This window comes from Malurus melanocephalus, unplaced genomic scaffold (assembly GCF_030028575.1).
Source record: "Malurus melanocephalus ecotype Western Australia unplaced genomic scaffold, MMel_1.1 scaffold_40, whole genome shotgun sequence".
NCBI lineage: Eukaryota > Metazoa > Chordata > Aves > Passeriformes > Maluridae > Malurus > Malurus melanocephalus.
The window spans coordinates 713413-736116 of NW_026623272.1; the positions used below are offsets into that span (position 1 = coordinate 713413).

Sequence of the window (22704 nt, forward strand, 5' to 3'; positions counted from 1 at the left end):
TGAAATTCAAGACAAACTTGTTTGACATAAGGGCAAAGCATGACCCATCTGCTTTTGGCAGAACCAAATTTACACAGCAGAGCAGTGGCACTGATGGCCTCCAGCACTTGGGGTAATGCTCAGCAGTTTACAAGATAAATWCACCCATTTGAGCTCTCTTCTGCTTCACCAGGGCTCTGGTAACAAGATCACTGCAATCCTAGTATAGTTTTTTAAAAAAGAAATGACACCAAAAAACTTCCCACCAAAACCCAGCAGCATCTAGATTTCACAGCAGTGCCGTGCCAGGAAATGCTACACAAACTACCCAGAGGAAATCCAAATTGCTCACATCTTTCCTTCCTGTGGAGCTGTGGAGCCCTAAATTGGAAGCACARACCTGCTCTACAGTACAGGAATACTACAGCAGGAGCAAAGATAACCCAGCAACCTGAAAAGCAAACTCAGGAGCCACTCTGCACACGGACAATTCACTGTGGGTTCCTGGCTTGGCAGTAGAGACGCTTGAGGGAACTCTGTACTTCTTTGATACACTGAGCATTATGAGCTGTAGGCWATGGAATAGAAAACATTAGCTTTAGCCCTTGATGATATCTCCTGTGATGTTTGATCAAACCYTCCTCATGTGGAGGAGGTGATTTATTAGCAGAGATTGGAGCCATTTGAAGGAAGAAGCATCCTGCTGCAGGAGAAGGCTCATCTGAGAGCTTCATCAAAGCAGCAGCAGTTTTCAGAGAGGTATTCTGTGTGCCAGCAATACCAGCTCATGTGTCAGTGCCAAACCTGCCATGAAAAAGCTTTCCAGAAAGCAGATAAGCATTGKCACAGCCTTGGAGAAGCACAGCCCTCTGCAGACTCTCTTTTGCCTGCAGGGAACCCCTAAAATTTCCTGCCTTCCCAAACTATTAGCACAGGCTGGATTTCTAGACTGTGGGTGAATTTACCAGGATTTATCACCTCTTTCCTTAGGGAACTGTTTCCTCTCTTTGTACACATGGGAGCCTGAAACATTRGTGGTTCATTTACATACCTACATACAAAAAAAATTTAAAAGGACATAATATTAAGCGAGAAGATAGGAAACAAAACGGTCCTTGCAAAACCAGTGGAGCTGGTGAGGGTCAGAGTGCAGGTCAGGCCATGCCAGGGTGTCAGGCACTGATAGGAAACCCCTGACCCAGGGCTCGGTGACATTTGGTGTGGGAGATGACACAACATTYGCTGTTTCTTGCTATTTCCACCCTAATTAAAGAGAAGCTCATTCCAAACCTTGTCTGCCTCTCTCACGGAGCACACTGACATGCTTTTGCAGAGAGAAGGAAGCTCACAAGCGGCTCGGTGGTTTCCTACCTGCCCAAATCCCAGAGGATGTCTGTGCTTTGAACAACGTGGCTCCTGATGCAAGATCAGCCTCTGTGCATCTGCACCGAGTGCTACTGCAGTAGCAGTGCAGTCAGAAACAGTTAATCCTCATTCTTGTTTTATAAAAGGATCAAAATGCTCAGCATGTTGACAATTCAAAGGTTTAGCAGTCCAGCATAGAAATACACACTGCGGCTTAAAACTGGAATAGTAAAATTCTGGAAGACAGAGGGTAAAAAGAAAAAAACTCTGCTCATTCTGTGCTGCAGCAGTCCRAATCCTGTTCTGTACCAATTTATGAATATAAGAAAACTGCTTTCTTTTAGGTTGCCTTGGTTATTCAGTCATTTTTTGTATGAATACATTTGCTTGGGTCAGTGCAGGGCTTTCAAAAAAGCACACAGGAAGGGAGAGAGTGGCTCCAGAGATCCAGAGTTTAAGGCTCTTGTTATTGAAAAAATGTGGGTCTGTTAGCCYAGCTAAGCTTTCCTCCAGCTGTAGCCAGCCCCCAGCTGGGTTTTGCTCTGAGCAGCCAGAGCCCTCAGCCAGGGAATGGTGTCTGGAGAGGGCTCACCCTGCTGGGGTGGGGCAGGGACACTCTGAGATGCCCTAAGTGACACTCTGAGGTGCCACATGTGACACTCTGAGATGCTCTATGTGACACTCTGAGGTGCCACATGTGACACTGAGGTGCCACATGTGACACTGAGGTGCCAATTGTGACATGTCACCCCAGCTGTCAGCAGGGCAGGGGGGTCTCTGTTCTCACCTGGTGCCTTGGTCTGTCAACAGACGCCTTCTTCTTCCACCTCCTGCACCCAAATCCACCCTCAACCTCCCATCCATCTTTCTTTGCCCACTTKCCCCCTTATTATCCCCCTATAGGGAGGAGAAATGGGAAATGGGAAAAWTATCAGATATCCTTCCTCGTTCAGGTATGGCAAATCTGTCCTTTTAGGAAACATCCACAGAAATTGTCTTTCCAGGCAATCAGGCAGCCCCAACCCTGATGTGAAGGACACAGCAAGGCACAGTCTGATTGCATTTGCTGAGCAGCAGTCACCCTCTCCCTGGCTGCTGACCTTTAAAATGTCAGGCACCTCATTTAGAAAGCAACAATTGGGTTTGAAAAGTTTTAAGGCTCTGTGTCCTGCTCCAGCCAATTTTGCAGACAGGGCTCTGCAAGAACATCTCCCACTGCTCGGTTTTTGCTTTCCCCTTCATCTCCCCAGGATTTCAGCATTTGGCACCTTGTTCTTTCATGCTGCTCTTGTTGTAGGAGTATTTCTTATTCCTGACTATGGACAGTCCCACTTTCATAACTTCAGTTAATTCTTCCTCCAGTTAAATGCTAGAAAATTATTTCCCCCTCTGATTTCCAGCTTAGGAATTCCTTTTGCAAGATCTAAACCCTACTGTTTCCCTGTGACTAGATTACAGGATGCAGGGGAGAGGAAACAAATTTAGTTCCTTTCTTTGAAAAATATAAATATTTTATCTTGTTTTTACAGTCTTATGCAAGTACTTCCATTTATAGCACACACTTATTTTCCCCACTGTTTGACACATACCCAGCGTATTTATTGATACCACTATCACTCCAGCTACAAAAGGATAACAGGATAATCCTGCACGTGGCTGTGTTTGCCTGTAGCCAAAACCTGAGCTGCACAGAGCCCAGGAACAGACCTGCATTCCCCATTCCCTGCCTCTGATCTCCAAACCCAGCCAGGAAAGCTGCCTTCCTYTTGCTCAGCTTTCCAGGCAGAAGGATTTTAAATTAATCCACAGTCCCTTCCTGCCCCCTCCATCCTTCCTTTCCTCTTATCCCACCCTATGGGGCTGTCACTGGGGTTAATGAGGGTTGCACATTTTCTCTCTGGTGCTGGGGAAGGTGGCAGCATGATGCCATGGCACTCCATGGCTGCTCCTGCCTGCCATGGTGCAGATTGACACATTTTTTAAAAATTATTATTAGTAGTACTATTAGTATTATTCCACATTGAGGAGCCTGTTAATGTGAATGTACTGGCAAAGATTTTGGTAAATTTGGAACATTTTGCCAGTATTAATGCTACCTTTCTTAGAAGATGGGCAGGGTTTTGTAAAGAAACAAAGAAAGCAACTGATGGTACCACAAAGGGCGAGGAAGGGAAAGCAGCCTTGCTTAACAAAGTGTAGCGTGTTTGAAAGCCAGTGAACCAGCCAGCTGGAAAAGTAACATCCCCACCATGAACAGAAAATCCTTTGGAAGGGAAAATAARCCTCAGTGCACTTATTTTCATTAGCAGAGCAGGCACAAACCTGTGCTTTGGTGCTGGCACAGCAGAACAATGCACAGCCCAATCACTGTGTGCCTGAAGAATGGGCTCTGGAGGGTGCTGGAGTCAGCTACTTGGGCTGAAGGAAAAGAACCCCCATGTGGATGTGCCAAGCACCAGAAGTACCCAAAAGCCACACTCTGATCATTGCAGCAAAGCCTCAAATTCTGCTGCTCTTACAGGCTGAGGTTAGAGTCCATGAGTGGCGAGGGGCTGGAGCCTCCCACGTCTGCCCCGTGTCAGGCTGGGGCCTCCMTTCCAGCATCCAATTAAGGCAGAAACTTGGCAGCAGGAGCTGATCTTCGATCCAAAGCCCAAGCCCAGGCTGAGTTGCTCCTTGAAGCCGAGCCCAGCTGCACCAGCCCTTCAAAGCTCTGCTGAGGGGCAGCAGGAGCACGGCCAGAGCATCTCCCGTTGCAGCTGACACACGGCTCAGCCCCTGGCACTCGGCTGACACTGACTGCTTTCAGGCTGCAGCAGGGGCACAGAAGAGGAAATTGCACTCAAAAAAATTGTTTTAAATGATTTCTACCTCTAAAACTTTCTGAAAGCGTTGCAGACTTTYTCCAGAGCAATGCACCACCTTCCCACAGCGCAGGCAGCCAGCCATGAAACCAAAGACACTCAGGCTCCTGCTTCTCACTCCATGAACATCCATTTTCACTCTTTGCTAAATTATCCTCCCATGAAAAAAGATTAGCTGCTCCTGCCCCTCAGACCATCCTTGCTGGCAGTTACAGATGTGGATGYATCATTGTTTCAACCCCAGACATCGCTTTCCCCAGTGCAAGTCGGTGAGATGCACCCTTCTCCCCAACGTATGTTATCTGCTGTTTTAAAAGAGTGAGAAAGATAAGAGGGAGAAGCAGATACACATGATTTATAGCTGCTCCTGGCCAATTGCCTGAACACAGCCTGCCAGAACATATTTTCTCACAATTGTCTGGCAAAAATTGCTTGCACATTATGAGGATAACTTGCAGCAGTGTATTTGTTCTGGATTCAATTTTTGGCTTATTTAATTTTAATAGCTATAATAAAAAATCTTCAATAAATACAGCTGATCTGCAGAAGATAGCTAATTAAAAAGGATGCCAGAGCCCAGTGCTGTCCCTTGTTCCCACAGCAACGAGAGCAGAGGAAAGCATGGAAGCAAAAAGGCGAAAGGAGTGCTTTTTGTCCATTGAGGGTCTGCTCCATTTCCCCTGAGGGAAATTCCCAGAGATTAAACCTAAAGGCAGACAGGATAGTCCTGTTACTGAGAGAGAGAAGCAGCGATAGATCCTCTTAGTGAGATTTGGGTGGTGCAGCAAGAGGAATAACCTGAGCTGAGGGGCACACACTGTGGCAGTGGCAAAGGTGTTTTAAGGATTCCTCAGACCCCAGTCCCATGCTYGTCACCTCACCTGGGTGGGCACTGTCCCTCTGCACCCTGCCACTCCTCWGAGACACCAGGAGCACACAGAGCACACCACTGCTCCTAAAAACAGGGTAAAACATCCAGGCTGGGCATCTCTCCACCAAAGGCAGCCCCGTGCACGAGCCCTCCCGAGGGAGATTCGCTGGGCACCAATGAGAACCTTTGCACAAAATCATCTCACAGCACCCCTTGCCTTGGAATGCAKTTTGGGAAACACTTGAGCACTGAGACACTCCCAGCAAGGGAGCAGGACACAGCCAGGCCTTTTATTTTATTAATCTCAGCYATGGCACACGAGCACAGGGTGCACTGTTGGCTCTGGAGCCTGGCAATGTCCCACTGCCCTGCACTCTGCCTGCACCCCCTGAAAAGGGACACATTTGAGAAGCAAAGATGGAAGAGCAGGAAGGTCTTCACCCAGGGARCAGCAGCTGAGATCCTTGACATGAATATCTAGCAGAGAAACTGATATGGTTTCAGTTACAGATATCCCAAGGATTTAATCAAAAGCTCAAAGCAAAGCTGCACCAAGTTTTGCTGGACAAGAAAGCAGAAAGCTCTTTGCCTGTGGWGTGTGAGAGCAGAACACTCTGCCTGGTGAAGAAGAGAGCTGCACGAGGCAGCTGGAGCTCCACACTTTATAGGGTTTGACTCCCAACACTCAGAGAATGTCCACCCTAGGAGTTTGTCCCTACACATAAGTTGTGTTCCCTGGTCACTGCCACACATCAGCCGAGTCCCCAAAGCCTGCAGTCTGATGCACCTTTTGATCTGACAGGATACTACATCCAGTCAAACTGAAAAAGTCCTTTCCAAGCACTTTAATGTTGCGTTTCTGCAAAAAAAAAAAAAAAACCACCAAAACCACCAAACCAAAACCCAACAAAACAACAAAGGAAAAAATCAGCAGGAGAAATATTGATTTGCTGTATCTACTTTGAAAAGTTTCCCAGGTACAGCAAGATGAGATATTAATGAGATAGATCAAAAATCTTTAAATCCTCGATGTCCATCACTTCCCTGGCTTGCCACTGTAGCCAGAGCCTCACCTTTCCCTTGTGCATCAACAAGGAAAACACATGAATAAAAGGTTTCAACTGAAATGAGTGTCAGGATACCTACAGCCACATCTCTCCGAGTGAACAACCCCCATGCTCCAGAAAAATCAGGGCAGGAACCACCACTTTTAAGGCTCTACCAGCAAAGCTTACATTTTTTGGGTAGGATTTACAAGGAGGTAACAGCTCCATAAACGTTTCATTGTGCCCTTTGCTGGCTGTCATGCCATGTACACACATTTGCTGTGCAGACCCCAATTAAATCTCTCAACTTTGACTCTGGAAAGAACCATCTTTAAAAATCCTCTCAGCTAATTGAGCAGCTTTTCAAAGCCTCCTTGGAAAACCACCATCCCTTATTCCCACCCTCCACAACTTGCAACATGGTCGTTAAATCTTTTACAATAACGTATCCCCATTACTCCTGTCCAGCTGAAGCCTCTAATGAGGTTTGCAGAAGAAAACCCACAACTCCCAACCCACAAAGAGAAGAAGAAAATAAACTGCTTCTTCTCCGGGTCGCATCAYATGTCACACCTTAATTGGAGTGCTTCAAAGCAGACCAGAGCAGGGGGAATCGCTGCCCTCCGGATCAAATGCTCAAATTGCCAGGCAAAAGCAGTCACCCCTGCCCCAAACCCCCTCCCTGCATCTCCTGGGGACTCTCACAGTGTTTGTCTCCAGCTCTCTGTGCTGGAGGAATTGAAGGGAGGAGCTGAGAAACACAATGGATGCAGCAGAAAAGGAGAGATGTTTGTAGAAATGCACAGGCTCCATCCCACACACAGAAGCCACCCCAAAGGCTGGGCACAGCCACCCTGCCCCACTGCCCAGGGCATGGAGCAGAGCCCAAGCAGGCGCAGTGCCTCACCAGCCCTCACTGAGCACAGGAGCAGCATCTCCTGAGGGTGAGAGGTTCCATGACCACAGAAGATGCTTGTGGGCAGGCAGGGCTGCTCTGGCAGGGTGAAGAGATGCTCCTGTCTGGGAGCATCTAAAAGGGACAAACAGAGAGCAAGAAGGCTCAGTGGATGGGTCAGAATGGAAATCCACGCCTGGGGCAGACTGGGGGTGGTTTCCAATGCAAAAGGTCTGATGGGGTCTGCTCCTCCACATTGAGTGCTCAGAGAGGGGTCCAGCAGAGAGCAGAGGTCAGCAGTGGCCCAAGGGCTGATGCTTCTACCCAGAAAGGGCTCACAGCAAGATGACCCTTCAGGTCAGCAGCACCATCTGAGCTTCTAATGGACTGAGGAGCAGCCTGATATGAAAGTGTGAAAGCTTTGTGCTCGGGTGTCTGCCTGACTCCGAGGTTCAAATCCATTTATTGCCAATGCAGAAATGCCAGGGAGCCTTGAAGGTTACAGCACTTAATGACTTTTACCATGGGTGTCGCTCAGCAGCTGAATCTTTGAGRAAGTGGAAAGAAAGGCTCAGCAGCCATGAGAAAGGATGGTGCTGGGCACAAAGGGCAGGCAGGAGCTGCCAGCACAGCCCTGGGGTGGACCAACGTGTGGTTGAATGTGTTTTACRGTCTCAAAGCAGCAAGCACCGCAGGCAGCAAGCACGCCTGAAGGAGGCCAAATATCAGGTAAAGCTGATTTTCTAAATTTTTCTTTAAGTCAGGTTTTATATTGTGGCTGCAGGTTTTACAGCAAAAGGGCAAGGACACAGGAGATGGCCACCAGCACAGCAAAGTACCCTGAATAATGCAGAAAGGGCATTGTGCACAATATCAGCCAGGCACCTGAGCTATCAGATATCAGCTGAAGTGTCAGCAAGCCAGTTGCACTCTGTTTAAATAGAGAAATGTTCCCATTTATAGCCCCTCCAATCCCATTCCCTGCACCTGGTGGTCACACTGAGACCAATAGTGCCTCCACTGCCCACTGCTCATGAAGAATCTCACTCTACTTTCTGTTTTGTGTGCCTGTTCCCTCAGCAGGGAAAAGCTTTAGGAAAAGGACAGAAATAACAATTTTCGACAGTGATGGGTCATAAATTGATGCTGGGCAGAAATAGGTGGAATGTGAACATTTCTGTTGTGGAAATAAAAGTTTATGTGGTGTCACATCATTGGCTTGAGCCCTTGGGGGGTTTCTGGGCTGAATTCAAACCTTGCCCAGCTCAAACCTTCTCTGGCTTAAGCCTTGCACTGAACAAACCACATGTGGGCCCTGATTAAAGCTGGGCTGCTGCAAAACCCAGCCTGCAGCACWCGAGGGTGCAGCTGTTAATGAGACCCTAACCCAGAGCACCCAATTCAAGGTCTGCTTCACAAAACCAAGGTAGTCCAGCCAAAAGAAAAAATGAATCCACCCCTTGATTCTAACAGGAGTTTGCTAACACAAACTGACATGAGAGAAAAAAAGCAAGTCCTAAAAAACTCCCAGCTCTTGACTTCTGCTGCACACAGCATGCACCAGATACCCTCATATCTTTGAAGAATGAATAAAGCAGCTCTGGAAGGGCAGGAGCAGTTGGGAAGTGCCCTTTCAAGCCAGTCAATGATGAAAATCAAATCACAGAATCACAGAACCTTTCCCTAGGTTCATAGTGACAAAGGGTGGATAAAAGTTCTGGGCACATCTAATGACAGCCTGTAGAGCATGGCCAGCAGCCACCTTTCACAATTCCTACGTGATATCAAAATTCATCATCTGGTGGAKAGGTTTGTTTACTATTTTGGGAACAGCATGTCCCAATTTAAACAGATGCCATCCCTTCCAAACCCTGTGCTGTGAACTTTGCAAGGACTTGGAAGSGTAACTGAGAGAGCTTGGGAATGGTACAGGAGTCCAAATAAGTGAAAACAGATTCAAACTTTCTCCTTGTAAATAAAGGTCGTTGTGCAGTCTTACAAGGTGCTTTTTGATTGTCACATGAAATCCAGACTATCTAAATGCAAATCTCTTTTTATTGACTTAAAAGAAAAATACATTTAGATTGGTCATTTGGTCATGGAAGAACAAATCAGATTCATCCATACTTACAAAACCTGATTCATCATTGAATTTTTCTACTTATATGTGGGTGGCTGCTAACACTGGTTTTGTTATGCAAGAATTATAAATATTCTCACTGAGAACTAATGACTTAATTTAGATGCACCAGCAGGATATGAATAGCTCAAGGTTCTCCCAGCACATGAGGAGCAGTAGCCATGCAGAAGGTAATTACCTGGGTCTGGAAAGAAGAGGTTTTGATGAGTGATAGCCCATTAAGGGAGGGATTGCAAAACACCCAAGAGCTCACAGGAAAAGCACAATTCACAATAGGGGCAGAGTTGTGACTGTGGAAGGAAATTAGGTGTGCAACAAGAGGCTTACYAGGTGTTTTTATTCTGATATTATATGTATGTGGAAGGTATCAGTGCCTTCACTTGGTGTCTTTTTAAGATCCCAAAGCACCCAAAGTTACAATGCCTTAATTTTTGTTCCTCTATGCCTTGAAAGGCAGGTTATTGAAGTCCAAATCACTTACCACCATTCAAGCCTTGTGCATTTTCTAAAAAGGGTCTCCAGTTGATGGGGGAAGGAGGGAAGGTAAGTATTTCAAGTCTTAAAAACAACTCTGGACAATTGCCATACTAAAAATGGGGTCTTTGGACCATCTGCTCCCCAGTGATAATTTTCTCCATCCCTCTCTCTGTGAATTTCTCTGTGTTCCCACACTGTCAGAACTGAAGAGGCGTTTTCATTCCATTTTGGCCCAATTTCTGTGCTAATAACTCAAGATCAGCAAAGGTCACTCTCAGAGTGAAAGGAGGAAAAGGAAAMATTTACACAGTGCCCTGAATCTGGYTGCTGTGAGTTTGAGCTCTAAGCACATCCACAAACACCCATTTCCTCCCACCAGGCTCACTAGAGGGGATCAAAATAATTTCTCCAGGTGGTGTCTGGGAAAGGTGGATAAGACTTTGGGAGTTATTACCACTAAAGGTCCTGCAAATTCCCCAGACCCTTAAAGTCCTCAGAGGAACTGTCTCTGTCTAAAAAAAGACACTGAGGACAGTCACACAGCGTTTGTGAAGGGCTGGAAATTGCTGGTATGTTCACCCATGTGTTGTTTTGGAGCCCCACTACACAAGGGTTCATTCAGCCTTTGCTGGAGGCTCAGGACTCTCCCTGCTCTCCCATCACCACCCCTCCATCAATAAACACGATCCAAGAGAGAAACCTCTCTCTCTTCCTTTGTGTACTGATGATTAACAAGAGTGATTTCTGCTCAGGTGACACTTACGACAGGTTTTCTTGAACATTATGAAGAACCTGAGCTCTTGAACATTTCAGGCTGAGGCTGAGATGTGCCTGAAGCTTTTCATTTGCTTKGTTTTGTTTTTCTCCCTGTTTGCAGCTTTTGGAGCCTGTAGGATCCCCACACCGGGGTGCAGCAGTGGCATCACAGGCACAAAGCCACCAGGCAGGGCAGCAGTGCAGTKTCTGTGTGAGAAGCAGAGCTCGCTCTACTCACAGGGGCACAGCCCCTGCCAGCTGAGCAGCTCCCTGGCCAGTTTAAGATGCTGATGGGCAAAGCTGTTCATGTTCCCAGCGTGTCAGGAGCTCTCCATGTGCCCCCATGGTCTGTGGTGTAATTTGCTACGAGGTTGGTAACACTGGGATGTGCAGACCTTTCCTTACAGCAGCATAAATCTCATTTAATGAGCTCTTAAGTGACTAACAGATATCTGTGTGCAGCTATTTAAAGGACAAGCCCTGCTGGGATAGGAATGGGCACAATGCCATTGCCCTCGTGGCTCTTTACCAAAAATCCCATTCCAGTCACCAATTCCTGCTTCATTCATGCCTCATTTTCTTTCCCCCCYTTTATTAGCTCTGCTACGTCCTCTACAGGCCTTCAGCTGATCATTCAGGCCAACCCAAAACTGAAACCTCCTCTCAGCATTTGTACTCTGGATTTCTTCATACTTCATGGTATTTCATTTTTGATAAGAGAAGCTATTCAAGGCAGGATATGCTGAATGGCTTCATTCCCATCCACACCTTCTCTGGTCATGATAATTACAAGGGAGAGCCACAACAGTTTGTGCCAGATCTTGGTACAGGAATCACAAGGACAGCAGCAACAGGAAGATGGCAGGTTGATGGAACCACGATKATAACTCATCACTGGTTATTGTCAGTGAAACACTGCACTGCTGCCATTTTTTGGGAGGTGTTTTATAACCATAACCAACCATCTCTCCTCTTCCAGGGCAGAAATCCAGAGGAAACCACCTCGCCTCCATTGCCTGGCAGACTGATGGCCATGTCCATGAGCAGGATCTAACAATTACAGCAAAACCCACCAAACCAAACCACAGATTAAAGCTGGATGTGCTTTGTGTTTCGTTACACTCAAGGCATGGCGGTTGGGTCGCTGCAGTGATCCGGAGATTTCCAGATAAAACACCAGTTTTTGGGAAGATACATATCTATAATGAATCGTTACCAGATAGGATGTTCTGTCAAAATAAAACTCTTTTAATCTTTCAAAGAGAATCCTGGGCTGTGTAATTGATTAGCAGCTTTCTAATGAGAGGATTAAGTACACAGTAGATAACTCAGATGATTGACAGCTCTACTGCACCAGCCTAAAACAAGATGCCTCCGTTTTCCCAGCACACGCCAATTAAATGATTAAATATTGTTTACTGGGACTGGGAGGATTACAAGACAGTAGGTGGATTTATTAGGAGAGAAAGGAAAAACACTCCTACACAAAAAAAAAAAAAAAAAAAAAAAAAAAAAAAAAAAANAAAAAAAAAAAAAAAAAAAAAAAAAAAAAAAAAAAAAAAAAAAAAAAAAAAAAAAAAAAAAAAAAAAAAAAAAAAAAAAAAAAAAAAAAAAAAAAAAAAAGATTATTTTGAATGACTAACAGCTATGCCCCTGCAAAGCGTGACTAGAGCTAAGCCAGTTATTCACTGCCAGGTTATACCCCAGCCCTTCACCCCTTTTTCAGACCATTTGCCAGTTTATCCAGACATYTCCAACGTGCTCATCATTGCCAGGTGTCTTATTCAGAACATTTTCTGAGTTTATCACGTTGACAGTTGTAAATCCAACTGCTTGATATTATCCCTGGGGAAAAGGTTGGGGACTTTAGCTCACATKATAGACAGGATCTCAGCTCTGTGGAACAGGAGACCAAGATGTCTTTTAACAAGCAAGAGCTGCTTCATTAGCAGCCTTTTAGTACATGCAGGCACTGAGTCAAATCACCTGAATACAAGTACCTGAACATGGCAGGGRCAATAACGTGGTTTAGCATCTTGCAGCAAGAACATCCAATTTTACATGAATTAACAATTTATGTGGAGAAGGTTTGGAAGGAAGGGGGAGGAGGGAGGTGCTCTTAAATTCACACAATCAGGCTCCATAGTTACCRTGTCTGAGCCAGCCACGCTGCTTTAACACAATATGTGACATTTTTACCACAAATGGATGGGGAGAGAGAAAATCAAGATGCTGAAAAGATTTCCAAATGTATGACCTCTTGACTGCACATTAAATGAGACTACTCCTCAATCTTCCAATCCCATCCTTTGCTTTTTAGGTGACCCTCTAATCATCTGCATGGAAAATGTTAAATGAGGTGTTGTGGTTAAACCAGCTGTCAAGAGCAGAAGTTTTGTTGMGATTTCCCCCTGCCCTATTTCTGTYGGGTTYCTACACGGGTTGGTAAGGGTGGYTTTGGCACAGCTGATGAAAGCAAGGGYTGCCAGTTGTGGGTAAAGCTGCCAGCACTGCCTGCCCTGGGAGCTCTCTCCCAGTATGGCCCCATCACACAGCACTGGGTTATGATTTTTCTCTGCTGGTTAATTAGAAAGAGCAAAGTCCCTGCCACAGGAACCTCTGCAGGTGTGGAGACCACAGAAGCATGTTGACAGAGTAAAATATTTTGGAATCCATGGATTTGTGTTTTTAACAGCCTGTCCGGGGCTCAGGGCCCTTTCCTGGGATTCTGACAAAAATGGAAATTGTGAGATTTTCATTTTTCTGCAGACGGCTGTGCACACCACCTGCTGTGAGATATAAAAGCAGCAGACTGATGCTTCCACTGTTCCTTGGAGCTGTAACAGGTAAAGCCATGAATAGGCTGAATTTCAACAAATCAATAAATTAAAGTCCAGGATGTCAAAGAGAAAATTGTGAAAAAGAGATCCCTAGGGATATTAAATACAAAGATATTACYTCTGGCTCTGGAAACCTCTGAGCCCTAGTTTTCAGAGAGCCTGTACCAAGGGAAATATTCTTGCACATCTCCAGCAGCAGCTGCTGTGAGCTGCAGGAGGCTGGAGAGGGGCTGTGGGGAGCTGTGACCCCAAAAGGCTGCAGAAGAACACACTGAGCTAATTACAGAGTAGCAAACTCTGTTATCCGGAGTTCAGCAAATACGAATGGCTGGTGAAACTGGTCATTATGGCTTGCAATTGTTGTGTCCAGAAAAAAAGCAGCATTTAAATAAACGYAGGGAAAAGCACTGCAGGGTGTACAGTCCATCAGGGGAGAGCCCAGGAGCAGAGACAGCCTTGCCTTGGGGCACTGGGGAGAGCAGTGCCCTGACCTGGCAGGGGACAGCTGGGGACAGAGGGGYCACTTCACTGAGAGCCCAARGAAGGAAGGGAAGGGCAGCACCAGCCCCATGGAGAGCACCCTTAGTGCTGCCCAAACCCTGCAGCTGTGGAGCACAGAGAGTGGGAGCAGAGATGGATGCCTCTCCTCCTTCAAAGAGCATCTGGCCTTTATCAGGAGAGGCAGCTGCTCTCCCTGCAGTGCCATCGAGGTGGGAAAGGCAGGATGGATTTCAGAAGAGCAGTTGCCTTCTCTGCCTGTGCTTTGGTGTCCTCATGCCCTGCAAGTGCTGTGCTCAGCCCTGCTCTACCCTCCAACACCTGCCCACGCCATCTCTGAGGTCACTCGGGATGCCAAGAGCACAAACTCATTTTTTCCTACAAGCTGCATTTGGACTGCTCTCTCTCCCCTCTCTCCTTGCACCACACAGCTGCTCAGCTTTTCCAAACAGCAAATTTCAGTATSTCACTGCTCTGACAGTTGCCATAACCAAGTGCCCACGGTTACATGGCATTTACTGCTTATTTGTGAGCTGGCTGACAGCACCTTCCTTACCCAGGATACACATCCATGAGCTCCTGCAGAAATCAGGTGTCTCCCTTTCAGAGCTGGAAGGGAATAAACAAACTCCCCCTGTGCTCCTCTGCACAGTGCTCCCACGTGTCCCTCTGCAAATACACAGAGTTTTGATGCATATTTAATTTTCTTCTTGTACAACAGGGAAAGAATAGATACTAGCTCTGGGGATTTTATCTAGGAGCTAAAATTAAACAGCTTTTCAGGGTGGGGAAAGATGCTGGGATTGGGCCCATTGACTTTTCTTTCCTTGAGCTTATCTTACAGCAGAGCAGTGCTCCCCTTCCAAGACATTTAATGAAGGCTGATCCCTGTTATTCCCATGTCAGGACTTGGCTGGGCTCAGCACAGGTGTTCAGCTTTCCACAGGCATAAACTGAAACCACACATCAATATGGGTTTCTCTTTGATGTGTGGGTCCAGTCCCTCAGGAACCAAACTACTAATATCCACAAGCTAGGGCTGTTTTTCATAGTTTTTCAAAGCTATGTCAAGATTACAAGAAGTGGATCYTCATTTATCACTTACCTGTGATTTATTTTTATGTTGTTTTTGTGAAATTTCCCCGATCTGGTGGATTCTGCCATGGCAGCTTGCACACCAGTGTCACTTCTGCTCTAAGAATATCTTTTCCAAAAAAAATAACAAAACYTTTTCTGATGTTTTGACTGTATCAGTGTCAGACTTGGTAAACTGAATGACATTTAAACAGCTGGATGTTACTATGAGAAAAAATGGTAATACTGACAATAGTCCAATCAAGAAATGTGGAGTATGAATGCACAGACTTACCATTTTTGTCAGCTCTTCTGAAAATCTAGAATTGAAAGAGAGAGAGAGAAACATGTTTATTACATTGTCCAACACGAGGGGGTGAAGCCCTTTGCACCAGGACCACGTCCAGACCCACACACAGAGCAGGGCCAAGTGCTCCAACCCCTCAAACCCCAAATCAGGAGCTTCACTGAGCTCACCCTTGCCAAGACTCAGCTCCTCTCYCCCAGATGGACAAACCCTGCCAGGGTGCAGCACCAGCACAGCCACCTCTGGAATAACTGTGGGAATGCTTCCAGCACCTCCAGCACCTCCCTCACTTCAGAAAGCTGAAACCATGGATCCAACACCAGAAAAACACACACTAAAAAAAAAAATTACAACAGCTGTGCAGCCAGACCAGACAATTTCTCTGGCRTCAATAAAATCTCTTAAACCGAGTTTCACAGCTCTACACTTCTGAAAAAAAATTATTTACAATGTGTGTGTTTTTTAAGCAAGTCTCCTGCGTGGGAAGRAGATTATATTTAGACTTAAAACTACAGAGTGAAAGAACAGCCCGTGGAGAGGAATCAGATAGCCATTACAGAAGGAAAAGAATTGCAATAATATATAATGCTGTAGAACTCATGAGGCAGAAAGAGAGCAGAAAGAACTGCTGTTTTTGTCACCGGTCTCTTCGGAGGAGTAGTCCCCTAATACTGATGCCAAAATGATCTGGTCACTTTGAGGGTCTCTCCTCTAACTGAGTGTTGGGTGAGCAGAGTTTTTATCACAAACCATGATCACATATTGATTAGCAATCCCCACTTATTGATGCATCTGCATCACTTCATTTTACACAGCCTCACCCCTTCTCACAAGTTCTCATAGGGATCTTTGGGGTCTGTCCTCAATGTCTGCTGTCCTTTTCAGGCGGCTGCTCCTCRTTCCCACTTCTGAGTAAGCACAACATCTTTGTTCTGAGTAACTTCTGCTCTGCCAGCAGGGCTGAGCTGGCTTGTGCTCTGCATGAATTCTGCATGCCTGAGTTCCATCCCTCATCCWCTTCTCCAGGGCTGTGCTGTTCTGTTCTGCTGTCCTTACCCACACAACACAATTAACAGCAAAAATCCTGCTCAAAGGTTGGAAACTTAAAGGTTCCTGCCCAAAGTGGCCGCTAGCACAGGTTGGCTGTAAATTACCAAAAAATTAACATGGGCAGAAGAGGTAAAATATTCTCATCATCTCTTCAGGCCTGAGCCTATTAATTTGAGCAAGAGCAGAGATTTGAGTWGTACAAAGAAATTTCCCTGAGGAGGGAATGAAAGCACCAGCAAGACAGATCAGAGTCAGCCGTAAAATAGAATCTCACATTTTCTGGGTCACAAAACCATTWAAAAAATAAAATATCAGAAGAGAAACTGCTGCACAAAACAAGAACCCCAAGAGACAAATTGAATTGCAGAATATGCTATTTCACTGAATATGRCTTAATTAAGGAACATTAATCATTATTTTGTCCGAAGTTCTTGTGAGGCTGTGCAGCCCAGGGCAGAGTCAAAGCAGGACTTTCTGGTGTAGTTCAGCAGAGGCAAAACCCCTCTGCTTGAGCCAAGTTCTGAGTCATGGAAACTGCCTACAAGGGTTACAGCTCTAAACTCCTCTCTTGCTGGCCTTCGTTTTTGAGAGCAATTAGAAATTTTGAGGGGGAAAATCCYGTCTCCATACTTAGAGACTCCACTAAAGTTAAATATGGGTTCTGAAAGGCCAGCCAGTCATGGGTTGGCTGTGGGAAGAAGGAATAAATCCCTGCAGAACCCCAGCAAGCTACATGGCTCTAGCACACATCCCTCAGCTGTGCTCAATGTGCTCTTCCCTCTAAATGAAATATTCTTTTTTTCATGGCTTAGACACCCCAACTCCTCCTTCCCCATGAGCAAATCCAGAGGAGGTTCTCTTCCTGGATGCTGATTGTTTCTGGGCTTTTTATTCCATCCACACATCCCCCTCTTGCTCTTCCCACTGCTCTGAAACCAAGGCATTGCAGCCAGTCTAACACAGCAGSACCAACACCTACTTTATGGTCCCAAGGGAGATCAGCATCCCTCTAACCACAGCTGGAAGAGGGAGAATGGGAAGGCAAACCCAGCAGGTAAAATGTAGATTAAAATGGGAGAAAGGCTCGACCTGCAGTGCTCTGCTCCACGGAGCTGTTAACCCTGCAAGGAATACTTGGAACAACAGGGGAAAAAAATTAAGAAATGGAAGAAACGTTTAGAAATTGAAGTATTTATATCCAGCTTCTCTAAGTGAACATTTTAGGGCTTTAACTCTCCCAGACACTCCCTAAAGTATGGCTATTTGTAAATGAACACATTGATGAAAGATCACAGTGGCTGTGTCACTTATCAAAGTTTATTTTACAGGACCAAGCTGCTTGGTTCTTTTATTGCTAATGAGCAGGATTTATTCTTTCAACTTAATTGAATCACCTAAAACTTGCACACATAAAAAAAAAAAATTAAACTGGGACACCTGGAGGGAAGAAACAATTTGAGACAAAGTCATCTGTCAGCAGAGGCAGGCACTGCATCAAGGTATGAACGCTGGAACGAGCATCGGGAGGCTGATAAAGATGTAATATAGCCTGTGATAGCTTGGCAGGGCTGCCAGAAATGCTGCTGCTCTGAAGACCCAGGATTTATGTTCCAGCTCAGCAAAGAAGAGTGCCYGCCCCCACACAGCCCAAAGAGCTCTGCTCAGGTCTGGGATTAGTTGTGGCACTGCAGGAAGGAGGTGGGTGCTTTCCATAGGGGAGAGGTATGAGATCTGGGCATGGAAGGGAAAGCACAGCCCCTCACCTCCCTGTGGAGCAGAGAGCAAACCCCAAGGAAGGGCAGCTTGGTCCAGGCTCCCAGGAGCAGCTCCAGCATAGGGAGCACAGTGAGGATGCTGTGTCATCTCCTCCTGGAGGCTGCAGAGCCCGTCCACCCTGCGGGCTCTGGTGATTCCACCGCTGACATTCCCACTCAGCACCAAAATCACTCAGGCTCAGCCACGGCACAGCGCCGCAGGTCAGCGAGGGAGGAGGTGATGAAATATGGATGGAGAAKTGTCCTGTCCTGCCAGGCCCTCGGCAGCAATTGGCTCCCTGAGCCTGCAGCCTGCCCGGGACTGTCCCCACGGGCTGAGCAGGAGCCCCAGCACCGCCCAGCCTGCCCAGGGATGCTCTTTCCGCTCCATCACCCCCGCTTCTCCAAACAGAGGCAACGCACGAGTTTCAGATGGTAAATGAGAAATTATCCTCTAAAAGTACCACAGCAGCCATCTCCCCCATCGCTGGGCTTTGAAGCTACTAAGCAAGACTGCTGAAGCCCAGGCTGAGAACACAGTGAACCTACAGGATGCCCACAATATGGACACTATATTCCATTTTATAGGATTTATGCAGGCAATGCATGCAGTTTGCTGTCTGTGGCATACTTAACCCATTTACCAGAGGTTTGGATGAATATAAGCACTATTTTCTCTAGAGTGAACAACTTTTGTCAAGATTTCCAATAGGTTTTCTCTAAATATATGCTTTTGCTGCACTCTCAAATGGCTACTACAGATATTTGACTGCCAGAAGTGAGCAATTCAAAACCCTGGTGGTAATAATAAACTTGGAGAAAAGTGATGGCTTCGAATTTAAACATTCAGTTCTGCCTTCTCAAAGCYCCTGGATGAGAACATGCGACACTGGAGGCTGCTTAATGAAGGTTTTCTCACGAATTTTATTAAATTCACACAAGCACTCCCCTAAGAAGCCCAGGAATTATTACAGGTTTGTGGAGTTTATTATCCCTTCAGCAGGTTAATATGATGTTGATTTAAAAYAGAATGCAGCTGAGCTGAAATTTTGTTTTCCACCATAATCTTGGTGCAGAATCGAGGACAAACACATTCATGTCTCATGCATGAGGAAAGCCTATGGATCAGAAGGCATCCAGAGACCCACACAGACCTAAAAAACAGATTATTCCTGCATTCCTGTTTTTTCCTTCTGTTCCTCTTCCCACAAGTTTTGACACTTTGGAGTTGAGACAAGGTTTTCTATCAGGTATGGCCTCCAGGTCTCTAACTTGAGGCACCAGAAGGAATTTCCTCTCCTACAGAGCTTCTCTCTGTTGCTCTTTCTGGCAAAAATGTGAGAAAATAATGACCTGAAGCTTTGTCACTTTGGACTCCATYTTTCGACACCCTCAGGCTAATGAGCATTCTGCATGAAAGGAGAAAGGTTTTATTTTGGTGTTTCAGTAAGGAATATGCCCTTGGTTGGAAATGCTGTCCCATCTGGAGCAGATCCTCAAAAAACAAGGCTGCTGCAGAACTCCAGGTCCCTGGGTATTTTCCCACTTTAAAGCAGATCTTTTTTCTTTTTCCCTTCCTCCCCAAGAGAGGAGCAGCTGACACCATGTCCCAAACTCTGCTTTCACTCTCACCTTCTCTTTAGACTTTACCTGGCTGTCCTAAATAAAAGTTGCATGAGACAGGTAAGAGTTGCACTTGATGTTCTGACCTGCTGATGTTCAGTACTAGGATTCATTTTCCGTTCAGCTTCATTTCAAGCACCCAGTTCCAAAGCCCTGAAGATCAGAGGAGGAAGGATGGACTGTCCTGTGTGATTCTGTGCCTTGCAGAGAGCAATTCCTGAAGGAAGAGAGCCTGGCCTGCCCTGGTTCTCCTCTCCAGCTGTGCCTGCAGACAGGGCTCAAGGAAGATATCAAACCAGGGATTTCACAAAGGGAGGATTAAGGAGGAGGAAAATAGCACTCTCAGTTCACTCAGAGTGAGAAGGTAAACAAGGACACAAGAAGGACAATGAAACAATCTTAAAAAAAAAACCCCAACAACAAAACAAAAACAGAAGGAAAAAGGTCAAAAAAGAAGAGGATTGAGAAGGGATTCCTGTGGCTGCCAAGAGCCTTGCTCTGAAGGGCTGCACTGGCAATCATGKCATTGACAAAACAGTTGGAAAACTGTCAGTTCTAGATCTACATTTGGAAATAGACYCATGGCACAAACCAAATCCTCCGTGTCTTCTATCCAGACACCTCACTCAATCCCATGGGGCTGAAGAAGTGCAAACCAGGTTTGGCCAAGTAAGAGAGGGTGCAAGAGAAGCCATAAGAAGGAGAGAGAGATTTGAAATTATCTTTCTGACCCTATCAAAAAATAAAAAAAAAAAAAAGAAAACAGATAAGGGTCAAAATTATTTTTCCACAAAAGACAGTGTAGATAAAACAGAAAGCTTCATCTGGCCTGAAATGAATGGAACTCTATTCTTAACTGTATTTAAAGGAAAGCTCAGATCAATGCATTCAGTCCCTGTTGGCAAAGCCAGAAAGGAGGCCAGTGCTGCCTGGGGCTCMCAGTCCTGGATGCTCACCCATACCCAGGGCTGGTCCTTGTTTCAGTGCCAAGCAGGAGAGGAGCTGTAACGCAGAGGGAGCRGCTCCAGCTGCAGCTGCTGGGACTGACCAGAACTCACAGGCTGTGCAGGTCACACCCCTCTGCCAACACAGGCTCCTGGCAGGGACAGGGGGACAGCAAGGCATAGGCAAGGACAGCTGGTCAGCCAGCTCTGAAACACTCCCAGACAGAACAAGACCTGTCCAGACATCTCCTACACCTTGAGAGCCTCCCACCTCAGCTCTGTATTTCACAGGCACTCATTCACACTCCGCAAACTCACACTGGCTCACCCACCCAGAATATACACCCACATAATAGATCCTCCTTTTCAGAAACATTGTGACATTTGAGGATTTGTTCTTGACTGGAAATGCCACCATCTCCACGCGTGGATTGGAGCAGCACTGAGACAGTTTTTGATGAAGGGGGTTTGTCCTGGTGRGTGCAGAAAGCATTCCATGTCCAGKGTCCATCCATGGATTGTGGTGTGAGTGGGAATACCCACAGCAGATTGCTGCCAGCCCTGAGCCTTGGGCTCTGCAGCAGGAGCAGATCCAGGGAAAGCACCTGAGGGTGAGACAGGGGGGACACAGACCAGGACAGGGGGGACACAGACCCCTTGCTCAATCCCAACCCCTCACCATAATTTGGTTGTAAGAGCTAACCATTCAATTCTAAACGGTGTTTTCCTGTTCCTGGAGTGACACATCACCTCCACTTGTTCTACTGYCATCGCTGAGGAACACCTCTCACTCCATGGTTTTACTGGCTGCCTATTTTTGGCAATGCTTAGGATTCAATATCTTCATTAGATAGTTACCAGGGTTCAGATAATCTGTAGCTTCAGCTCCTTTTACACTTGGAAACCTTTTGTTTGAGCTGAACTAGTAAACATTATCGAACCTTTCTTAATTCTTTACCTAAAAAGCCAGAGGCAAAATCAAAGAAAAACRCTGAAGCCAGCCCAAAGTTAAGATTCATCCTCCGAGTAGCAGYAGCCAGGTTGATGGCAGGAGACATCCAACCCCCTTGTTGCATTTTGTTCTTCTTCAGCCCTCAGTTTTGCCCCACAACAGCACAGCTGTGCTTCTTTGRTGGAAAGAGCACTGGGAATTTTGTTCTGACACACCAGCCACCCTCATGGAGGAGTCAGAAGAACACTGGGGATGGATGAATTAAAAGAAAGCCCGAAGAGGAAGAAGTGACTAAGACASTATTAGTGTCAGAGACATTTTATCTAATTCATAACCAAACCCAAGCTTTGCTCTCCTCTCCCAGCCCCCAAGGAACTGCCTACATATCACACCAGCTCATGAAAACGTGTTAGCTAAACATGAAACCTTACAGGTCTTTTTCTTCATCCTCCCCCGCCGAGAAGCCGCACTGCTGCATGGCTGGGACTCRCTGCTTCCCCAGCACATCCATCAGCAAAAATGCGAAGGAGTTAAATGGAAAGCAGGTTATCATGCCTGAGCATTCAGTGGGATGCTTGCTACTTTCATGGTAATGTGTGAAAATTAAGCTAAATAGAGGTTCCGTGTTTAAACCCTTTGTATGAAAGGGGGGTCTCGCAGAGCACTTGAAGAGCCCATTACGGTGAAACCACAGCTTCAATCGGCCTCGCTATTGTGCCTGGAGAAAAAGGAGAGAATCAAGTTCTATGGAAGGAAGAGGAAAAAAAACCCCTAAGCTCTCAAATCTTACATTTCCAGAATCCATTTCTGCTTTCAGCAGGTGAGAAAGGGCKCCCAGTACCGTTGTGAAAGGGAAAAAAGATCAGGAACTGCACACCCAGCTCTATTGTATATCCCACAGGAATAAGACAATGCTCTACTGTGTTTCCCATTCTGAAAATTCGGGACTCTTTTCCTAAGCTCAAACCTCAAAGTGAAAAAAAAAAATCCCACTTAAAGATAGTAAAATTGAATGGATGAGTTTTCATTTTGGTGGCAAAACACTCCTAACTCAAGAAACCTCTCACATAAATTTAATGTTGTTTCCCAAATGCAGCTCAGATTCCAAAAATCTTGGCAATTTCAGGGCAGATTAAAAAATAAAAGAARCCAAAACAAAAACAAACTAAATCATCCAACAAAAAAACCCGGGAAATCCCCGCTAAACAAGTTAACTTAAAAGACATAAGGGCATTAGTTGCACTTGTCCTTTCTGTTTCCCCAGGAAGC

General features: G+C 45.9%; 1 protein-coding gene across 4 annotated transcripts in view; it reads right to left on the minus strand.

Moving 5' to 3' along the window:
• Positions 1–22704, minus strand: part of NECAB2 (N-terminal EF-hand calcium binding protein 2) — a 71174-nt gene that overhangs the window by 46773 nt on the left and 1697 nt on the right. For 2 of the 4 annotated variants that reach the window (XM_057364586.1, XM_057364588.1), the window contains exon 2: positions 15101–15125. The exons of the other annotated variants lie outside the window; for them this stretch is intronic. In XM_057364586.1, coding sequence (XP_057220569.1) covers positions 15101–15125 — 25 coding nt within the window. The remainder of the gene's footprint in view (positions 1–15100; positions 15126–22704) is intronic. 4 annotated transcript variants of the gene reach the window in all.